Raw genomic sequence first — 14,822 nt, forward strand, 5'->3', positions numbered from 1 at the left:
GACTGCCAGCTCAGAGCCTGGAGCCTGTTTCAGTCTGTGACTCCCTCTCTCTCTGACCCTCCCCTGCTCACACTGTCTCTTTCTCTCTCTCTCTCCTAGAAATAAATAAAACATTAAAAAAATAATAAATTAAAAAAAAAAAAAAGAAGAAGAAGCCAAGGGAGAGTCCTGGAACTGGAGTTAACATGTTTCAGAGTCATTAGCTATTAGATGGGATTGAAATCCATGAGAATGGATGAGATTCTCTAAGGAAACACATAGAAAAGAGAAGTATCCCAGGACTGAGCCCTGAAACACCTCAGCATTTAGAGGAAAGAGAAAGGGAGAAGAACCAGCAAAACACTAAGAAGGAAGGGTCAGCAAGGCTGGGATGTGGGGGAAGGGGCAGGGACCAGATAAAGGTGGTATCTTAAAGCTGAGAGATGAGTGCATTTCAAAGGATGGAGGCCCAGAAAGGGACCATGGATTCAGCAGTGAAGAGGTTGCTAGCTTTCTTGGGAAATACGGACACTGCGTGCTGGTGTTCCATGACTACTTTGCCATTTCAAAAATATTTCAGTCAGCTGAGTTGGGGAACTGCTAGGAGGGGTGTAAAGCTCTTCAGAACCCTATGAAGTGGAACAGCACCTGGAAGGTCCACAGCAGATATGAAGCATTTTTACCAGAGTGTCTTTTTTTTTTTAATGTTTATTTTAGAGAGAGAGACAGAGTCTGAGTGGGGGGAGGGGCAGAGCGAGGGACACACAGAATATGAAGAATGCTCCAGGCTCTGAGCTGTCAGCACAGAGCCTGACACAGGGCTCAAACTCAGGAACCAGGAGATCATGACCTGAGCTGAAATCAGAACTGCTTAACTGACTGAGCCACCCAGGTCCTACCAGAGTGATCTTTTTTAAAAGATATAAATCAGATACAATCACTCCCTTGCTCAGATGATGGAATTCCTATTTATATCTGAAGTAAAATCCAAACTCCTTGAAATATTGGGTATTTCAGAGCTTAATCTTGAGTTCTTATCTTTTCTCTCCCTATGCTCTTTCCCCAGGCAACGCCCTAGTACCTGTGGATCTAAAAGCCATCTTTAGACTGATGAATCCCAAATTTATCTCTAGCTCAGACCTCCCCTTGAGCTCCACACTCCTACAGCTAATGGCTGACTTAATATCCTCACTTGAGTGTGATATGATAAAAACTTAATGTGATCAGAAGAATTATTTTTCCCCAAAAAAGTGATCCTTTACCACCCCTAGTCTCTTCCATCTTCCCTACGTCAATAGTGGCACCAACATCTTGACTAGCCAGAAACTTGATTCCTTTCTTTCCGGGCCCTACCCACGCTGCCCCTACTCTTCCCCTTCCCATCAAAATCTATCAGTAAGTCCTGGTGATTTTGCTCCCCAACCTGCATCTCAATTCTGCCCTCTTCTTCCCATCTCGTCTCACCTTAGTCTAGGAGCCACCGCCTGCCTCCGGCAACTAACAGCCAGAGTCTCCCAATCAGTTTCCCCACCTATACCCTTGCTCTCCTCCCTCCACTCTCCACACCCAGGCTCAAGTAATCTGAAAATAAATCAGTATGTCTCCTTAAAAAGCTCTTTCAATGGTATGTCTCGTTAAGCTCTTTCAGTGGCTTTCTACTCTGCTGAGGACAACATGCAAACCCCTTATAATGGCCCACAAGGTCCTGCATTAACATTTCCTATCCATTTCCCTTCCCTGTGATGCTCCAGCCAAGCGGGCCTCAACCATGCTATGTTCTTTCCCATCTCTGGGCTTTAGAATATACTGTGTCCTCTACCTGGTCATTCTCACCTCACTATATGACCAGAGCTTTCCCATGCTAGAGTCGAAATGTCATCATTTCAGAAAAGCTTTTTTCTGATCTCTTTACCAAAACCAAGCCTTCTCTGTTTTTAATTTTTTTTTAATGTTTATTTCTGATAGATATAGAGAGAGACAGGGAGGAGAGGGAGGGTCAGAGAGAAAGGGAGACACAGAATCTGCAGCAGGCTCCGGGCTCTGAGCTGTCAGCACAGAGCCTGATGCGGGGCTCGAACTCCACAATCTCTGAGATCACAACCTGAGCCAAAGTCAGACATTTAACCCTCTGAGCCCCTCGTGTGCCCCAACAGTCCTCTGTTATTCACGATCTCAGTTCCTTGTCTATTTTCTTGTGTGGTATTTGTACAGCTTGCAATAATCTTACAGGCTTTGGTTTTTTGACAATCTGTTTCTTTCACCATAAGCTCCATTGCACAGGGACTGTGTCTGTCTGGTCCCCCAGTTTCTAGCATCTTGCTGGGCATGAAGGAAACACTCAAATATCTGCATCAATGATCTCCAGTTTGGGGATGGTCTCATCTGTTTTGGGAACTCAACAATCCATTTTGTTGCTGTTGTTTTTTTGTGTTAAAAACTTGTCTCCACTCACCTGGATCTGAGGTTCTCAGATGGATTTCAGGTTTTTGAAGCAACCAGGCTGGGAGACCCCCCTGAGACAAACATGAAGACAACAGGTTTTGTTGTTTGGGAGTGGAGCAGCGGAGGCAAGGAGGGAGGATATTGCGTTTAGCACTGGAAGTGGCCCTGCAGTGTGGGCAGGTGGGAGGAGTCTCGGAAGTGCACGGGAATGGCTCCAGTTCTATCCCTTCTCCTAACTCACCATCTCCCACTCTGCACAGATGTAAGGTCCTGGTCTCAGTATGACCAACAGGTTCGCTATAGATGCCTCATTCAGAAATGCAATGAGGTCCCGGCTGCCATTAAAATTATAGACCCCAGGCTCTGGCTCATGGTAGTTCCAGGGCACATAACTGAGAAAGAAAGAGGTTAACAGGGCCCAAGGCAGGATGGTGCTGAAGAAGCCTAAGGGCTCAGGCCTTGCAGGGAATCTCCAAAAAGTGCTTGGAAGAAGGTCCTGGCCCACCCTTTCCCACCCTAGGCGGGGACACCCTGGAGCTCTCACACCCAGCCAGTCTTCCTGTCCCAACCCCTTCCTCAAGGGAGTGGTAGGAAGAATAAATCCCACCCTCCATGGCTCTCCTGAGCACTTCTTACAACTGGACAGCATTGAGGCCACTCATTCGCATCTTGAAGAGCCGGTCTGCCCAAAGCACCCGTGGTACTCGAAAGTAGTGCAAGCTGCCAGACACGTAGCGGAACGGGGCTCCATCCAGGAGGAATCTGTCATTTTCCCGATCCAGTATGAACGACCGAGTGTCTGCCTGCAAAGGGAGACACTACTTTCAGCAGAAGTCTGGAGTGGGGGGGTCAGTGTCTGCGGAGGAGATGGAACTAGGCCTGCTCATTGTTATGTTAATTTCACTTTCTTTCTCTCCTGGGATAGATCCGATCCCGCCTCACCTCACCCAGCCTGCTGATTCAATCCTGTGGTTTTACCTGGGGCAGCAGCAGCGTCAGAAGTGGCAACAGCAGGGAAGGAAGGCAGGGCGGCTTCTTAGGAGCCATGGCGCTAACAGGGCTCCTCTAGTCAGAGAGGGCGGTCCGGCTGTCACGTGGCGGATTCCTGGGAGGGAACCTCAGCGAGCAAGGGGGTGGAGACCACCTCTAGTTGCCAGGCGATTAGCCTGGACTTGTCCACCCGCTACTCTACTAGTTTGTAAAATCCTCTACATCTTGAATCAGCTTCATCAGCGTCACCTGGGAGCTTGTTAGAAATGCAGAGTCTCAGGTCCTACCTCAGACCTATAGAATCAGAATTTGTATTTTAACAAGATGCCAGGCGATTCTAAAGACATGCAAGATTGAGAAGCTCTGTTCTACTAAACAGCTCCCTGAGGGTGAAGAGTACCTTGTCCATTTTGAATCCTCAGCTTCTAGCACAGGGCCGGGCACATAGCAGGTTAAATCTAGATGAATGAATGTCAGAACCAGGGGGCTAAAACAGGTTCAGAACCAAGAGAAACCAGATCTTCCCAGTGGTGTGAAAGTAGGGGAACAGGTTGTAAGAGGGATCTTTTTTCCTGGTGACCCTGTTTCAGCAAGAGAGAGCATCTTGGCCATCCCATCTTCTTTGGATGTGCACTGCTCTCCAATTTATCCCTGCCTGCCTGTGCGAGAGATGCCAAAGACAACTTGGTGCGAAGGGTTAGGGATTTGTGAATTTCCATGACTCCTGCCTTCACAGTCCCAAGCCTGGGATGTAAGGACCAGGATAATATAAAAATAATAATTTCTGTTTACTGACACTAAGGGCTGTGTGTCAAATATCGTGCTAAACACTTTACACCTCATTTAATTTTCAAAAAACTCTGCGCGGTAGATAATTCTCATTTCCATTTTACAGAAGAAATTGAGAGAAAAGATAAATAGCCTGTTTAAGGTCACATGCCTAGTTTAGCAGAGATGGGATTTGAATTAGCCAGTCTAGCCTCACAGTACGTGCACTTAACCTTGTTTACGTGTAGGGAAACTGAGGCTCTGAGAGGTTAAGTAAGTTGACCGAGGTCACACAGCTAGTAACTAAGCTATTAAAACAAGATTTAGAACCTTGTCTAGTTTAAGAGCCTAAGCTCTTAACTACTGAAATTAGGGTAGTGGGATACAGGCCAGAGTCCCCAAGGTTGTACGAAACAGAGATGCAGGGGTCCAGGCCGCCAGCACCCACCCCAGCACCGCCCCTCGCGGCTGGACTGTAGTCAGCCTCCTACCTCCGGCATTGGGAGATGGAAGTCCTAGGGGCCTCGGGCCGAGCCCGGCTTTGCTCCCCTTTGGCGTACGTGCCTGCGTCTTGACCACTACTGAAAGCCAAGTGTGGAACCCTCACCCGAGTCCTGGGACCCGTCCTACCCCAGGCTTAGCCCGCCCCCGGCCTCTCCGCTCCCTGCCCCCACATCATCCACACGCCCAGCGGTTGCTAGGATACCGCGGGCCGTTACGCCGGCGCGGAATGATGACGTATCCACTCCTTCCGGTCTCCGGCGCCTCTCTCCAGCCCGAGCCAGGTCAGTGGCGAACCGGGCTGACCCTCCGCGGGCTCTGGGTGCCGAGCCCGGGGGTGGGCTCTGCCGGAGGTGGGCCAGGGCCTCGTACTCCCCGGAACTACCCTCTACCCTGCCGTGGCGGCCCAATGGCCGCGGGAGCGGGGGCCTCTCACTGGTGAGCTGGGGTTGGAAGAAGCGACCTGGTAGTCGCTGTGTGGCCGGAGGCTTTAAGGCACCTGACTCCAACCTTCTTGGAGTCAGCGTCGCCAGGGCTCGTTGTCTCTATGTTACGAGACCTGGGCCCCAGCCCTCCTGGTATTCAGGGGTCGTCTGGATTGCCCCCGACCCACGACTCTCCCGGGTATTTTTTTTCCTTCCAGTATGATCCGCTGGGCCCCCAGCGCATCCCCCGGAAGAGCCCACTCAACCTGGACGAAGCCTTCGGCAACCTCAGACCGCCGTTGAGGAGAATGACTGAGACACTATGGGCCACGCGTTGTGTGTCTGCTCTCGGGGAACTGTCATCATTGACAATAAGCGCTACCTCTTCATCCAGAAACTGGGGGAGGGGTGAGTCTTTGGAAACCACTCAGCTAGTAGCCCCCGGGGTTATGGTAATTGAAGGACAGCAGTCTGCACATGATAGGGGCATAGAAGTGCCCTCTTAACATATCCTTTAGGGCACCTGACGGAGCCTAGCGACACGGTAGTCAAAAAAGTAGATTCAGGAGCCAGGCCTCCTGGGCCCGCCTTGTGTGACCTTGAAAAGCCATGGTTTCTTCATCTGCTTCACGGAGATACTTTTTTTTTGGTCACTGATGGAGTTGTAAGGATTAAATGAGATATAATGCATATAAAACATCTCACCCAGTGCCTGGTTCGCAGCATGTGATAAGTGTTGAGTGTCACTCATTTAATGTTTATGGTGCGTTTGTCATGTGCAGGACACTGCGTTATGACCAAAGCACCTCAAAGATTGCTGTGTTCCTGCTCTGGAGCCCAAAGTGTAAAATCGGCACACTTCTCTTGAAACCACATCTTGGGAGGGTTTCTGCCAACTGGGAAAGATACCCGCCCCCCCCCCACCTCTTCTTCCCCAGGGACTTCCTAGCAGAATGGGACATGACTGTGGTCCTTCACTGACCCCTTTGGCCCACAGTGGGTTCAGCTATGTGGACCTAGTGGAGGGGTTACATGATGGACACTTCTACGCCCTGAAGCGGATCCTGTGTCACGAGCAGCAGGATCGGGAGGAGGCCCAGCGAGAAGCAGACATGCATCGCCTCTTCCATCACCCCAATATCCTCCGCCTTGTGGCTTATTGTCTGAGGGAGCGGGGCCCTAAGCATGAAGCCTGGCTGCTGCTACCCTTCTTCAAGGTCAGAAAGTCTCCTGGCAATGGAGGGGCTTGCAACAAAGCCGTCTACCCAGGGCTGTGTGAGTAGTCAAGCATGTCAGGAAGCAGACGCCTCTTCAGATTTGGGGTTCAAAGGAACCCAGGTGGGAGTGTGAAGCGTGCAGAGTGTGCGGTGAAAGAGTTGATAGGCTGTGACCTAGGGAAGGGGTCAGGCTCAGGGATCAGAGGCCCAAAAAACATCTCCAACTTTGGGGAAACTTGTGTTGCAGAGGGGTACGCTGTGGAACGAGATAGAAAGGCTGAAGGACAAAGGCAACTTCTTGACTGAAGATCAAATCCTTCAGCTGCTGCTCGGTATCTGCAGAGGCCTTGAGGCCATTCATGTCAGAGGTTATGCCCACAGGTCAGTGAGAGGGCCGTGTGTATTTTCGGGGCAGAAAGGAAGGGGATTGAGAGGTCTCTGCTCTCCCTTCCAAGGAACAATCCCCAAGATTCTTTGGCCCCCAGGGATTCCAGCCTCCCTATCCAGGGCTGCTCATGGGTCATTTCCACTTCCCTACAGGGACCTGAAGCCTACCAATATCTTGCTTGGAGATGAGGGGCAACCGGTTTTAATGGACTTGGGTTCCATGAATCAAGCTCGCATCCATGTGGAGGGCTCCCGCCAGGCTCTGGCCCTGCAGGTAACAGACCCCCCCGGCTCCTTTGCCCCCCTATCCCCCATCACCAACTTCTTCCGGTGGATGCCCTAGTTTGGTCACATGACTGTGACCTGTGCCCCACTTTTGAGCTGTGGGGCCACTGTTCCAGGACTGGGCAGCCCAGAGATGCACCATCTCCTACCGGGCCCCGGAGCTCTTCTCTGTGCAGAGCCACTGTGTCATCGATGAGCGGACCGACGTCTGGGTGAGGAACATGTAGGCGGGAGTTTGGGGGGAGAGGAGTGCAACTCTGTACCTGCTGGGAAGTAGAGGGGCAGGTCTTTGGTTTTGAGTGCATGGGGCCCCCGGAACTGCATGTGTCTCCATCCCCCTCGACTTCCTTCCTGGGAGCTGTCGTTGACACTGTACTCAGTTGCTCAGGAAGTGGTATAATCCCGCTCTTTGAACAGAGTGAATACAGCTAAGCGTCAGGGCTGAAGGCAGTGGCTAAACTCGGGGTGCAGAAGCCTCCAGCTAACTGGCGGTTTCTCTGGACCCTGCCTTGGTGTCATGTGGCTGAGGTTGGCATATTCTTTTTAGCTTATGTAGTCACATTTCACTACAGAATTAAGAGGAGAGGTATCCCCTCCAGTGGTCCCCTGTCAAAGAATAACCAAGTTGTGCTCAGTCCCTAGGCTGTGTGCTATATGCCATGATGTTTGGGGAGGGCCCGTATGACATGGTGTTCCAGAAGGGTGACAGTGTGGCCCTTGCTGTGCAGAACCAGCTAAGCATCCCGCAGAGTCCCAGGTAAGCAATAAAAGGGCCACCAAACACTTCAGACTGCTCCGACATTGGTAGAGTTGGGACCTCCGCGCAGGGAACGAGGACTCTCGGGTCACCATGCCCACCTCCTTCCACAGGCATTCTTCAGCACTGCGGCAGCTCTTGGCCTCCATGATGTCCGTAGACCCCCAGCAGCGACCCCCCGTCCATCTCCTCCTCAGTCAGCTGGAGCCACTGCAGCCCCCAACTTTGGGCCAGCACACCACCCAAATCTGAACAAACCAGTGGCCATGTTGAGGTGGCCCCCGGGCCTTGGAAGGAGGCTCCCCTCCCCTTATTAGAGTCTCCACCTGTTCTCCGCAGGACTTGTCTTGTAGTTGGGGGCAGGTGGATGGGGGACAGCCAACTCAGCCTTCCGTCTCTGTTTCTCCTCGCTTATCTCCAGGAGCAACAACTGAACGGGGGACTCACTGAGTTGAGGTGGCCAGGGGCGGGGGATGGGGAAAGGGAAACTGATAGAATCGAGAAAGGCTCTGAGCAGGACTGCTGAGCTTACATCATGGTCTGCCTCCACATTTGGGAGCAGGAGAATGTATAAAAAGAATAAAGTGAAAGCTTGGAGTGGATCTTAGTCTCATTTTTCCTGGAGTGGGAGAGAAGAGGTGCCAGGGGCCCAAGGTCTGGTTGCCATTTCCAAGAGAACAGCCTGGGAAGAGGGACCGGTGTGGTGAGGGATGGTGTGACTTCGTCGTTCCATGTAAGGAGGCAGGTACCCTTACCTTACATCGGGCCAGCCCGAAGTGGGCAGTTATAGCTCACCTTAGTCCAACACTTAAAGCTGTTCTGGATCGAGCTGGCCTCAGTGCTAAGAACTGGGACCGGGGCCCCCGAGAGGCACACTCAGTTCTTTCCTTCGTTCCCAGGAGTGGGTAGCTGAGTCAGAGCAGCCCAGCCGGTTTGCCAGGCAAGGGCTTCTGGGTGGAGGCAGCTGAGGACGCTTTGGGACAACAACATAACAGGTCTCCCAGCCTCAGCCCGGGGGCAAGGGGAGTGGAGGTGGCAGCCTTTTGGCCCTAGTTTCTCCCAGATGGTTCTAGCTCACACATGGTTAATGATTAATGAGGCCACTGTGGTGTGGCAGTATCCAGCTGCCACTTCCTGCCTACTCTGCTGAGTAAACAGGGGCCCTGCCTTTGCTTAGGCTGAACTGTTCCCTAGGGAAGGGCACCACGTCCCTGAATCACCAGGGAGGGGAAGGCAAGGGCAGGGCTGGCATCTCCTACTCCTGAGATTGAAGTTTCTTTTCTCCTCCCCACCAGCCCCCCACCACACCCTGCTGTGCTCACCCCCATGTGCTGACGTCGGTGTGGGTCCTGGGGTGCCTATTAGCAATGCTGGAGTTTTCTCCAGGGCCCTGGCAAGAGCGTCCCCCCGCCCCCCGCTAGCATAGAGGCTGAGGCCAGAAAGAGAGCACAAACAGAGAAGAGATGACCTGACTTTTAATGGCACAGCCCTAGGCCCCAGCAAGGCAGCAAGAGGGACAGACAGCCGTGTGAAGTTGCTCAGAGGTGCAGTGACACAACTCGAGGAGATCGCCCTTGTCCCCTCCCATCCCCCAAGCTTATGACTAGGCTCCGTGCCCAGGAACTGTGGGCCAGCCCAGCCCCACTCCCAAGCCCTCATCACGCACAGAGGTGCCCGGGCCAAACTTCCAGAGTCCGTGAATGTAGAAGCAGCAGGAAGAAATAGGGTAGCAGTCTAACTCAAACACAGAAACTGCTGGACTTAAACTCCTACTTGGAAAGGAAGTGAAAACTCGTATCTTTTCAACAGCTTGTGGCTGGACAGACAGGTCCGGGATTCAGTACTCATTTTCTCTCTCCTATACTGGGCGCCCCTGGGATCTGACATCAAGGTCCCTGAGGTCACGCTTCCTGGGCCTGGCAAGGACCCCTTGGCATATCTCACCTTCAGACATGGAAGGGAAAGGGGTCATGGGCAGCAAAGAATGAGGGCAGCAGCAGAAGCAGTGAAGTGGCGGTGGCAGCACAGAGAGGAGGTCAGCAGAAGCCCAAGCACTCACAGAGGGGACAAGAAAGCGTGCAAGGAGACTGTTTATTTCGAAAGGAATTTGCAATAAACATAGTGGACTCCAGGCAGCTGTTCTATTCTTCTCCCTCATCCTCGTCCTCATAGGAGTCGATGCCCACCTCCTCGTAATCCTTCTCCAGGGCAGCCATATCTTCCCGGGCCTCAGAGAACTCCCCCTCCTCCATGCCCTCGCCCACGTACCAGTGCACAAAGGCCCTCTTGGCATACATGAGGTCGAACTTGTGGTCCAGGCGGGCCCAGGCCTCGGCGATGGCGGTCGTGTTGCTCAGCATGCACACGGCGCGCTGCACCTTGGCCAGGTCACCCCCGGGCACCACGGTGGGCGGCTGGTAGTTGATACCAACCTTGAAGCCCGTGGGGCACCAGTCCACGAACTGGATGCTGCGCTTGGTCTTGATGGCGGCGATGGCGGCGTTGACGTCCTTGGGCACCACGTCTCCGCGGTACAGCAGGCAGCAGGCCATGTACTTGCCGTGGCGGGGGTCGCACTTCACCATCTGGTTGGCAGGCTCGAAGCAGGCGTTGGTGATCTCGGCCACCGACAGCTGCTCGTGGTAGGCCTTCTCCGCAGAGATGACGGGCGCGTAGGTGGCCAGGGGGAAGTGGATGCGGGGGTAGGGCACCAGGTTGGTCTGGAACTCCGTCAGGTCCACGTTGAGGGCCCCGTCGAAGCGCAGGGAGGCCGTGATGGACGAGACGATCTGGCTGATGAGCCGGTTGAGGTTGGTGTAGGTGGGGCGCTCGATGTCCAGGTTGCGGCGGCAGATGTCGTAGATGGCCTCGTTGTCCACCATGAAGGCGCAGTCCGAGTGCTCCAGGGTGGTGTGCGTGGTCAGGATGGAGTTGTAGGGCTCCACCACGGCCGTGGACACCTGGGGGGCGGGGTAGATGGAGAACTCCAGCTTGGATTTCTTGCCGTAGTCGACCGAGAGCCGCTCCATCAGGAGTGACGTGAAGCCCGAGCCGGTGCCCCCTCCGAAGCTGTGGAACACCAGGAAGCCCTGAAGTCCTGTGCACTGGTCAGACTGAAAGGCAGGAAAGAGAAAGGGCAATGTCGGTGGGTGAGGGGCCTGAGAAACTCTACCTTCTGGCTCCACAAAAGCCTAAAATCTCTCAGGAGTCAGGGCAGAGACCGAGGAGTCTGGAACATACACATTGAGAGATGAGATGACCCCCCTGAAATGGATCCTAAAAACAAACAAACAACAAAAATGTTCCTGACCATTAGCATCATCTAAAAGCTCCCTCCCTCTCATCCCCAAATCTCACCAGCTTGCGGATCCGGTCCAGTACCGGGTCAATGATCTCCTTGCCAATGGTATAGTGACCACGGGCATAGTTGTTAGCGGCATCCTCCTTCCCAGTGATGAGCTGCTCCGGGTGGAAGAGCTGCCGGTATGGGCCATTCCGGATCTCATCTGGAAGGACACAAACACATCGTTAGGGCACAAACCACAAGGCTGTGCTCAGCAGGCACCTCCCTCCCCCAGCGTGGTAGCTGCGGTCAGATGTATGGAAGAGCTCATCCTTCTGTAAGCCTGTGATACCAGCGTGTGAGAGAAACCCACACCCACCACCCAGCCTGCCTTCTTCAGCTTCAAAGATGGCAAAGAGTTTGCAAGGCCAGGAAAGCCAGGTCTAGACACACTCCAGAGAGAAGCTCAGAGACTCTCTCTGCTCCCCTCAATTCCACCCCGTCTTCCTCTCACCAATCACGGTGGGCTCCAGATCCACAAACACTGCCCGCGGCACATGCTTTCCAGCACCGGTTTCACAGAAGAAGGTGGTAAAGGAGTCGTCCCCTCCGCCGATGGTCTTATCACTGGGCATCTGCCCATCAGGCTGAATCCCATGTTCCAGACAGTAGAGCTCCCAACAGGCATTGCCCATCTGGACACCTGCCTGCCCCACATGAACTGAGATGCATTCACGCTGAGGTATAAAGAGAGGGAACACAGCATGAGCCCCATGTCTACAGTGCTCACCTCACGAGCCTCTCTCCCGCCCTATCACCTACCAGCTAGGATGCTTCGGTTGGCAAAAGGGAAGGCCTGGGGCTGGGCAGAGGTGGGAAGAGGCTGGCAGCCTGTCCAGGCTGCCCCGCATAGGACTTAACAACTGGAGGCACCCAGTGGCAATTCAGTCCCTTAGTCTCCCCTTCCCTGTGAGGACCTTGTCAGGCAAGAGCGGTGGCTCCACATGACTCTGCCACACTCAGAAGACACTCAGGAAGGACAGAGAGGACAAGTGCCCATAAGAAGCAGGCAGACACTGCAGTAACTCTTGAGACAAGTACAAGTGGCTTTTCAGCTGTTTTTAGGTTTATACACCCAAACCAACCTCTTCAAGAGCCTGAGAAAGGACAGGTTTTCCAGGGCCGTGAGTTTATAGCTAGAAGCTCCCCCCCCCCACCCCCAGCTTGATTAATTCTTTGAGGATGAACAGCTGGAATTTCATAAAACGCTCTCCCCCCTGTCTTTCCCGTGAGCTGCAGAGGTGTCTTAGCCCTCCAGTCTGGCATCAACTGACCACACTGACCATTCAGGGTGTCCCCTCCAACACCTTTAAATCCCATCTGGCTCTGGGGATGAATCCCAGCTGGCTCCTCTCCCCACCTCCACCCCCGCATTCTGGATGTCTTCACCACCTTCATCCACGGTGGCGGCCCTCACGGAAATAGAGAGTGCAGATGGCAGGCGCGAGCAATAAGGGTTGTGGGCACTGGGGCACTGGCTGCCTTAGGCTCATCCCTGCCAGTCTGAAATTAACCCCTAAGGAGCCAAAGTGGTGCGGCGCAGGGCCCGCGCAGCCTCCCTTCCCAACACCGAAATGGCGGGGTGACGGTTTCCAAATACCCAGAAAAGGAAGCGGAACCTGCGGTGAGGCCCCAGAGGTAACACTCCTTGCCCTGCGCAGGTTGAGCGCCACCCTGCACCCCAGCCCCGCAATCGCCAACCCCCCCCCCCCACTTCTAGATTCTTTCCAGTTACATCCCAGCCGAAAGCAAAGATTGGATCTGGGCCCCCGTTCCTGAGCTATAAATACCACCCCCCTACACACACCTCTTTCCCCTCCCCCCAACCTGGCCTGGGCCCGCGCTCTCGCTCAGCGCCAGCTGTCTCTGCCTGTCCGTTCACTGGGCTCGGGCTGGAGAGGGGCCGACTCGCCTCATGAGGCCGAACCCCATTCTTGCCACCCCTCCCGGCTCAGAAGCGGGGTGCTGAGTCACGGGGGGGGGGGAGCTGTGGGTAAGAGGGATGCACACACAGTCGGAGGAAAAGGGGATGCTGAACCAAGTAATCTGACCCCCTACCACCTTCTGGTGCTAAGCACGTGTTCGCTCAGTTCCGGGGAGAGGGGGTCGGGGTGAAGGGAGGCTAGGGGCGGAGGGCAGCCCGGCGGTCTCCCGCATCCGTGAAAAGGACTGGGAGCGGGACCGCGACACCCCTCAGGAGGGTTAGAACAAAATGCTTGGTGGAGCAGGAGGCGATTTCCAGAAGGGCTCCTCTCAGCCTCTCGGCTAGCGAAGAATCCCACCCCACTCCACCCCCTTCCCCAGCCTCCAAAAGTGCACAGCACGACTCGGCCAAAGTCACCAGGAGAGAGTGGGGGTGGGGGAAGGCACAAACCCTCGCACTTCCTCGAGACCCGGAACGCCGGATGGAGGGTCCCGAGCATCCCGGGAAGGAGGGTCCCCAAGGAGAAGGGCAATGAGGGGCCTGGCGCGATCCCGGCAGAGCCGCACTCACCATGGTGAGTCCGGGCGGTGGGTCTCACGTAGAGTCCGGGTGACGGGTCTCGGTGAGAACTGCGCTAGCTGCAGTGCCGCACCGCTCTTATAGGCGGGGGGCGGGGCCCGCGCACCGCACTCACCCACTAGGGGCTGAGCGGCCCGGAGGCCACGCCCCCAAGGGGGTAGGCGGCCTCGGGGGGTGGGGCCAGGGTGGGTCCCCTCCCCCTTCCCTGTCTCGGTCTCTCACCTGTCTGGGGTTAGGAGTAGCGATTCCGGCTTTAACCCTTCGCTCGAGGGTTTGAGCCGACACTCTGGGCTCCGGATCTCCGCTGTAGGACACAGGGCATGGTGCCAGGGCGCATCTCGCCAGCACCTGAGTCACGGGGGCGCCCATCTCCCAGGTGTTCTGACTTAGGCTCGGTGCTGTACAGGCTGTCCTTGCGAGGTGGCTGCAGCTAGACTTCGCCGGTGCCCTCCCCGCCCCGCCTCCCTGGAGGCTCCGGCCATTCCCCAGGGAATCCTTTGCAGCTGCATACCTACCGCCTTCTAGTCCTCGGCCTGGACGGCTGGCCTTCGCCAAAGCCTGTGGGCGGCCGAGGACCAAGAGCTGCACAGTCTGAGCCCCAGGGTGCAGATTCCTTACAGTACCCCACAGGCCCAAGCCCCGAAGTCTGTCTGCGAGGGCCGACTAGGAATCTGCCGCGGCTCGCCGGCTGGCCGCCGGTCAGTGGCCCCGTCGTCAGCACCGTCACTATTAGCGAGGCCTCGCCACCGCCGCCTGCCTGCTTCCCTGCGGCCAGCACCGCCAGAGCTCTGGACTGGAGCCCTCAAGGACGTGGATTAGTGTCCTGACTGCCCTATGTGACCTTGGGCAGGTGACCTCACCTCACTGAGTCCTTGGCGTATTCATCAGTGAAAAGGAGACGACGATTCCGCACTGACAGCCTTATTGTGAGGTATCAAAATGTTTGTTGACTCTAAAGTGGAAAAAAGAAAATGGAGATTTTGATATCGTGCCTCATTTTGACTTTCCCATCTTCTTTTGTTCCTAGGCCATGGCGAGCATCTTAACGCCTTTAATGCTCACGCAGAAGCCTTCATGGAAGCTTTTCCTTCTTCCTACATTCCATCTCCATTTGTTGCGAGAATGGGCTTTTCAGTCTACTTCTGCTTTCCCTTACAAGCTGTCTCCCTTCTCCGGGGAAATCATCAGGAAATGCCCCATGGGCCCATCAGTATATCCCGAAGAA

General features: G+C 54.6%; 3 protein-coding genes across 6 annotated transcripts; 1 reads left to right on the top strand and 2 right to left on the bottom strand.

Moving 5' to 3' along the window:
- Positions 1-2,051: 2,051 nt before the first annotated feature.
- Positions 2,052-4,832, bottom strand: LOC120227528 (beta-galactosidase-1-like protein). Of its 3 annotated transcripts, XM_039225626.1 has the most exons (6): positions 4,671-4,832; positions 3,812-3,869; positions 3,400-3,705; positions 3,058-3,224; positions 2,663-2,813; positions 2,052-2,492 (listed from the first exon to the last, which is right to left on the bottom strand). In XM_039225626.1, the coding sequence occupies exons 3-6, from the start codon at positions 3,466-3,468 to the stop codon at positions 2,358-2,360; spliced, it is 522 nt and encodes a 173-aa protein (XP_039081557.1). In that variant the 5' UTR covers positions 3,469-3,705; positions 3,812-3,869; positions 4,671-4,832; the 3' UTR covers positions 2,052-2,357. The 3 variants fall into 3 exon arrangements, with proteins under 3 accessions (XP_039081557.1, XP_039081559.1, XP_039081558.1); XM_039225628.1 differs by lacking the exon at positions 3,812-3,869 and having other exon boundaries at positions 3,400-3,526; XM_039225627.1 differs by lacking the exon at positions 3,812-3,869.
- A 98-nt stretch (positions 4,833-4,930) lies between these two features.
- Positions 4,931-8,353, top strand: LOC120227527 (serine/threonine-protein kinase 16). 2 transcript variants are annotated; one of them, XM_039225624.1, is made up of 8 exons: positions 4,931-4,964; positions 5,324-5,513; positions 6,103-6,322; positions 6,570-6,703; positions 6,863-6,983; positions 7,111-7,206; positions 7,630-7,751; positions 7,865-8,353. In XM_039225624.1, exons 2-8 carry the CDS (start codon positions 5,428-5,430, stop codon positions 8,001-8,003), a joined length of 918 nt encoding a protein of 305 aa, XP_039081555.1. In that variant the 5' UTR covers positions 4,931-4,964; positions 5,324-5,427; the 3' UTR covers positions 8,004-8,353. The 2 variants fall into 2 exon arrangements, with proteins under 2 accessions (XP_039081555.1, XP_039081556.1); XM_039225625.1 differs by lacking the exon at positions 4,931-4,964 and adding an exon at positions 4,971-5,118.
- An 855-nt stretch (positions 8,354-9,208) lies between these two features.
- Positions 9,209-13,667, bottom strand: LOC120227526 (tubulin alpha-4A chain). The gene is made up of 4 exons (XM_039225622.1): positions 13,589-13,667; positions 11,549-11,771; positions 11,109-11,257; positions 9,209-10,864 (listed from the first exon to the last, which is right to left on the bottom strand). Exons 1-4 carry the CDS (start codon positions 13,589-13,591, stop codon positions 9,893-9,895), a joined length of 1,347 nt encoding a protein of 448 aa, XP_039081553.1. The 5' UTR covers positions 13,592-13,667; the 3' UTR covers positions 9,209-9,892.
- Between the last annotated feature and the right edge of the window lie 1,155 nt (positions 13,668-14,822).

The sequence above is a fragment of the Hyaena hyaena genome, unplaced genomic scaffold, assembly GCF_003009895.1.
Source record: "Hyaena hyaena isolate Hyena2069 unplaced genomic scaffold, ASM300989v1 scaffold_2448, whole genome shotgun sequence".
Taxonomy (NCBI): Eukaryota; Metazoa; Chordata; class Mammalia; order Carnivora; family Hyaenidae; genus Hyaena; species Hyaena hyaena.

What these genes read in the sequence shown, in the direction of transcription:
- LOC120227527 (XM_039225624.1), top strand. Translation starts at nt 5,428, where the DNA reads ATGGGCCACGCGTTGTGTGTCTGCTCTCGGGGAACTGTCATCATTGAC. An exon ending in GTCAGAGGTTATGCCCACAG is followed by an intron (nt 6,704 to 6,862) that starts GTCAGTGAGAGG and finishes ACTTCCCTACAG; the next exon opens with GGACCTGAAGCCTACCAATA. An exon ending in GCCAGGCTCTGGCCCTGCAG is followed by an intron (nt 6,984 to 7,110) that starts GTAACAGACCCC and finishes CCACTGTTCCAG; the next exon opens with GACTGGGCAGCCCAGAGATG.
- LOC120227528 (XM_039225628.1), bottom strand. Translation starts at nt 3,468, where the DNA reads ATGGCTCCTAAGAAGCCGCCCTGCCTTCCTTCCCTGCTGTTGCCACTT. An exon ending in GGCCTCAATGCTGTCCAGTT is followed by an intron (nt 2,814 to 3,057) that starts GTAAGAAGTGCT and finishes TTTCTTTCTCAG; the next exon opens with TTATGTGCCCTGGAACTACC. An exon ending in TCTGTGCAGAGTGGGAGATG is followed by an intron (nt 2,493 to 2,662) that starts GTGAGTTAGGAG and finishes TGTTTGTCTCAG; the next exon opens with GGGGGTCTCCCAGCCTGGTT.
- LOC120227526 (XM_039225622.1), bottom strand. An exon ending in TCTGGAGCCCACCGTGATTG is followed by an intron (nt 11,258 to 11,548) that starts GTGAGAGGAAGA and finishes GTGTCCTTCCAG; the next exon opens with ATGAGATCCGGAATGGCCCA. An exon ending in TGGACCGGATCCGCAAGCTG is followed by an intron (nt 10,865 to 11,108) that starts GTGAGATTTGGG and finishes CCTGCCTTTCAG; the next exon opens with TCTGACCAGTGCACAGGACT.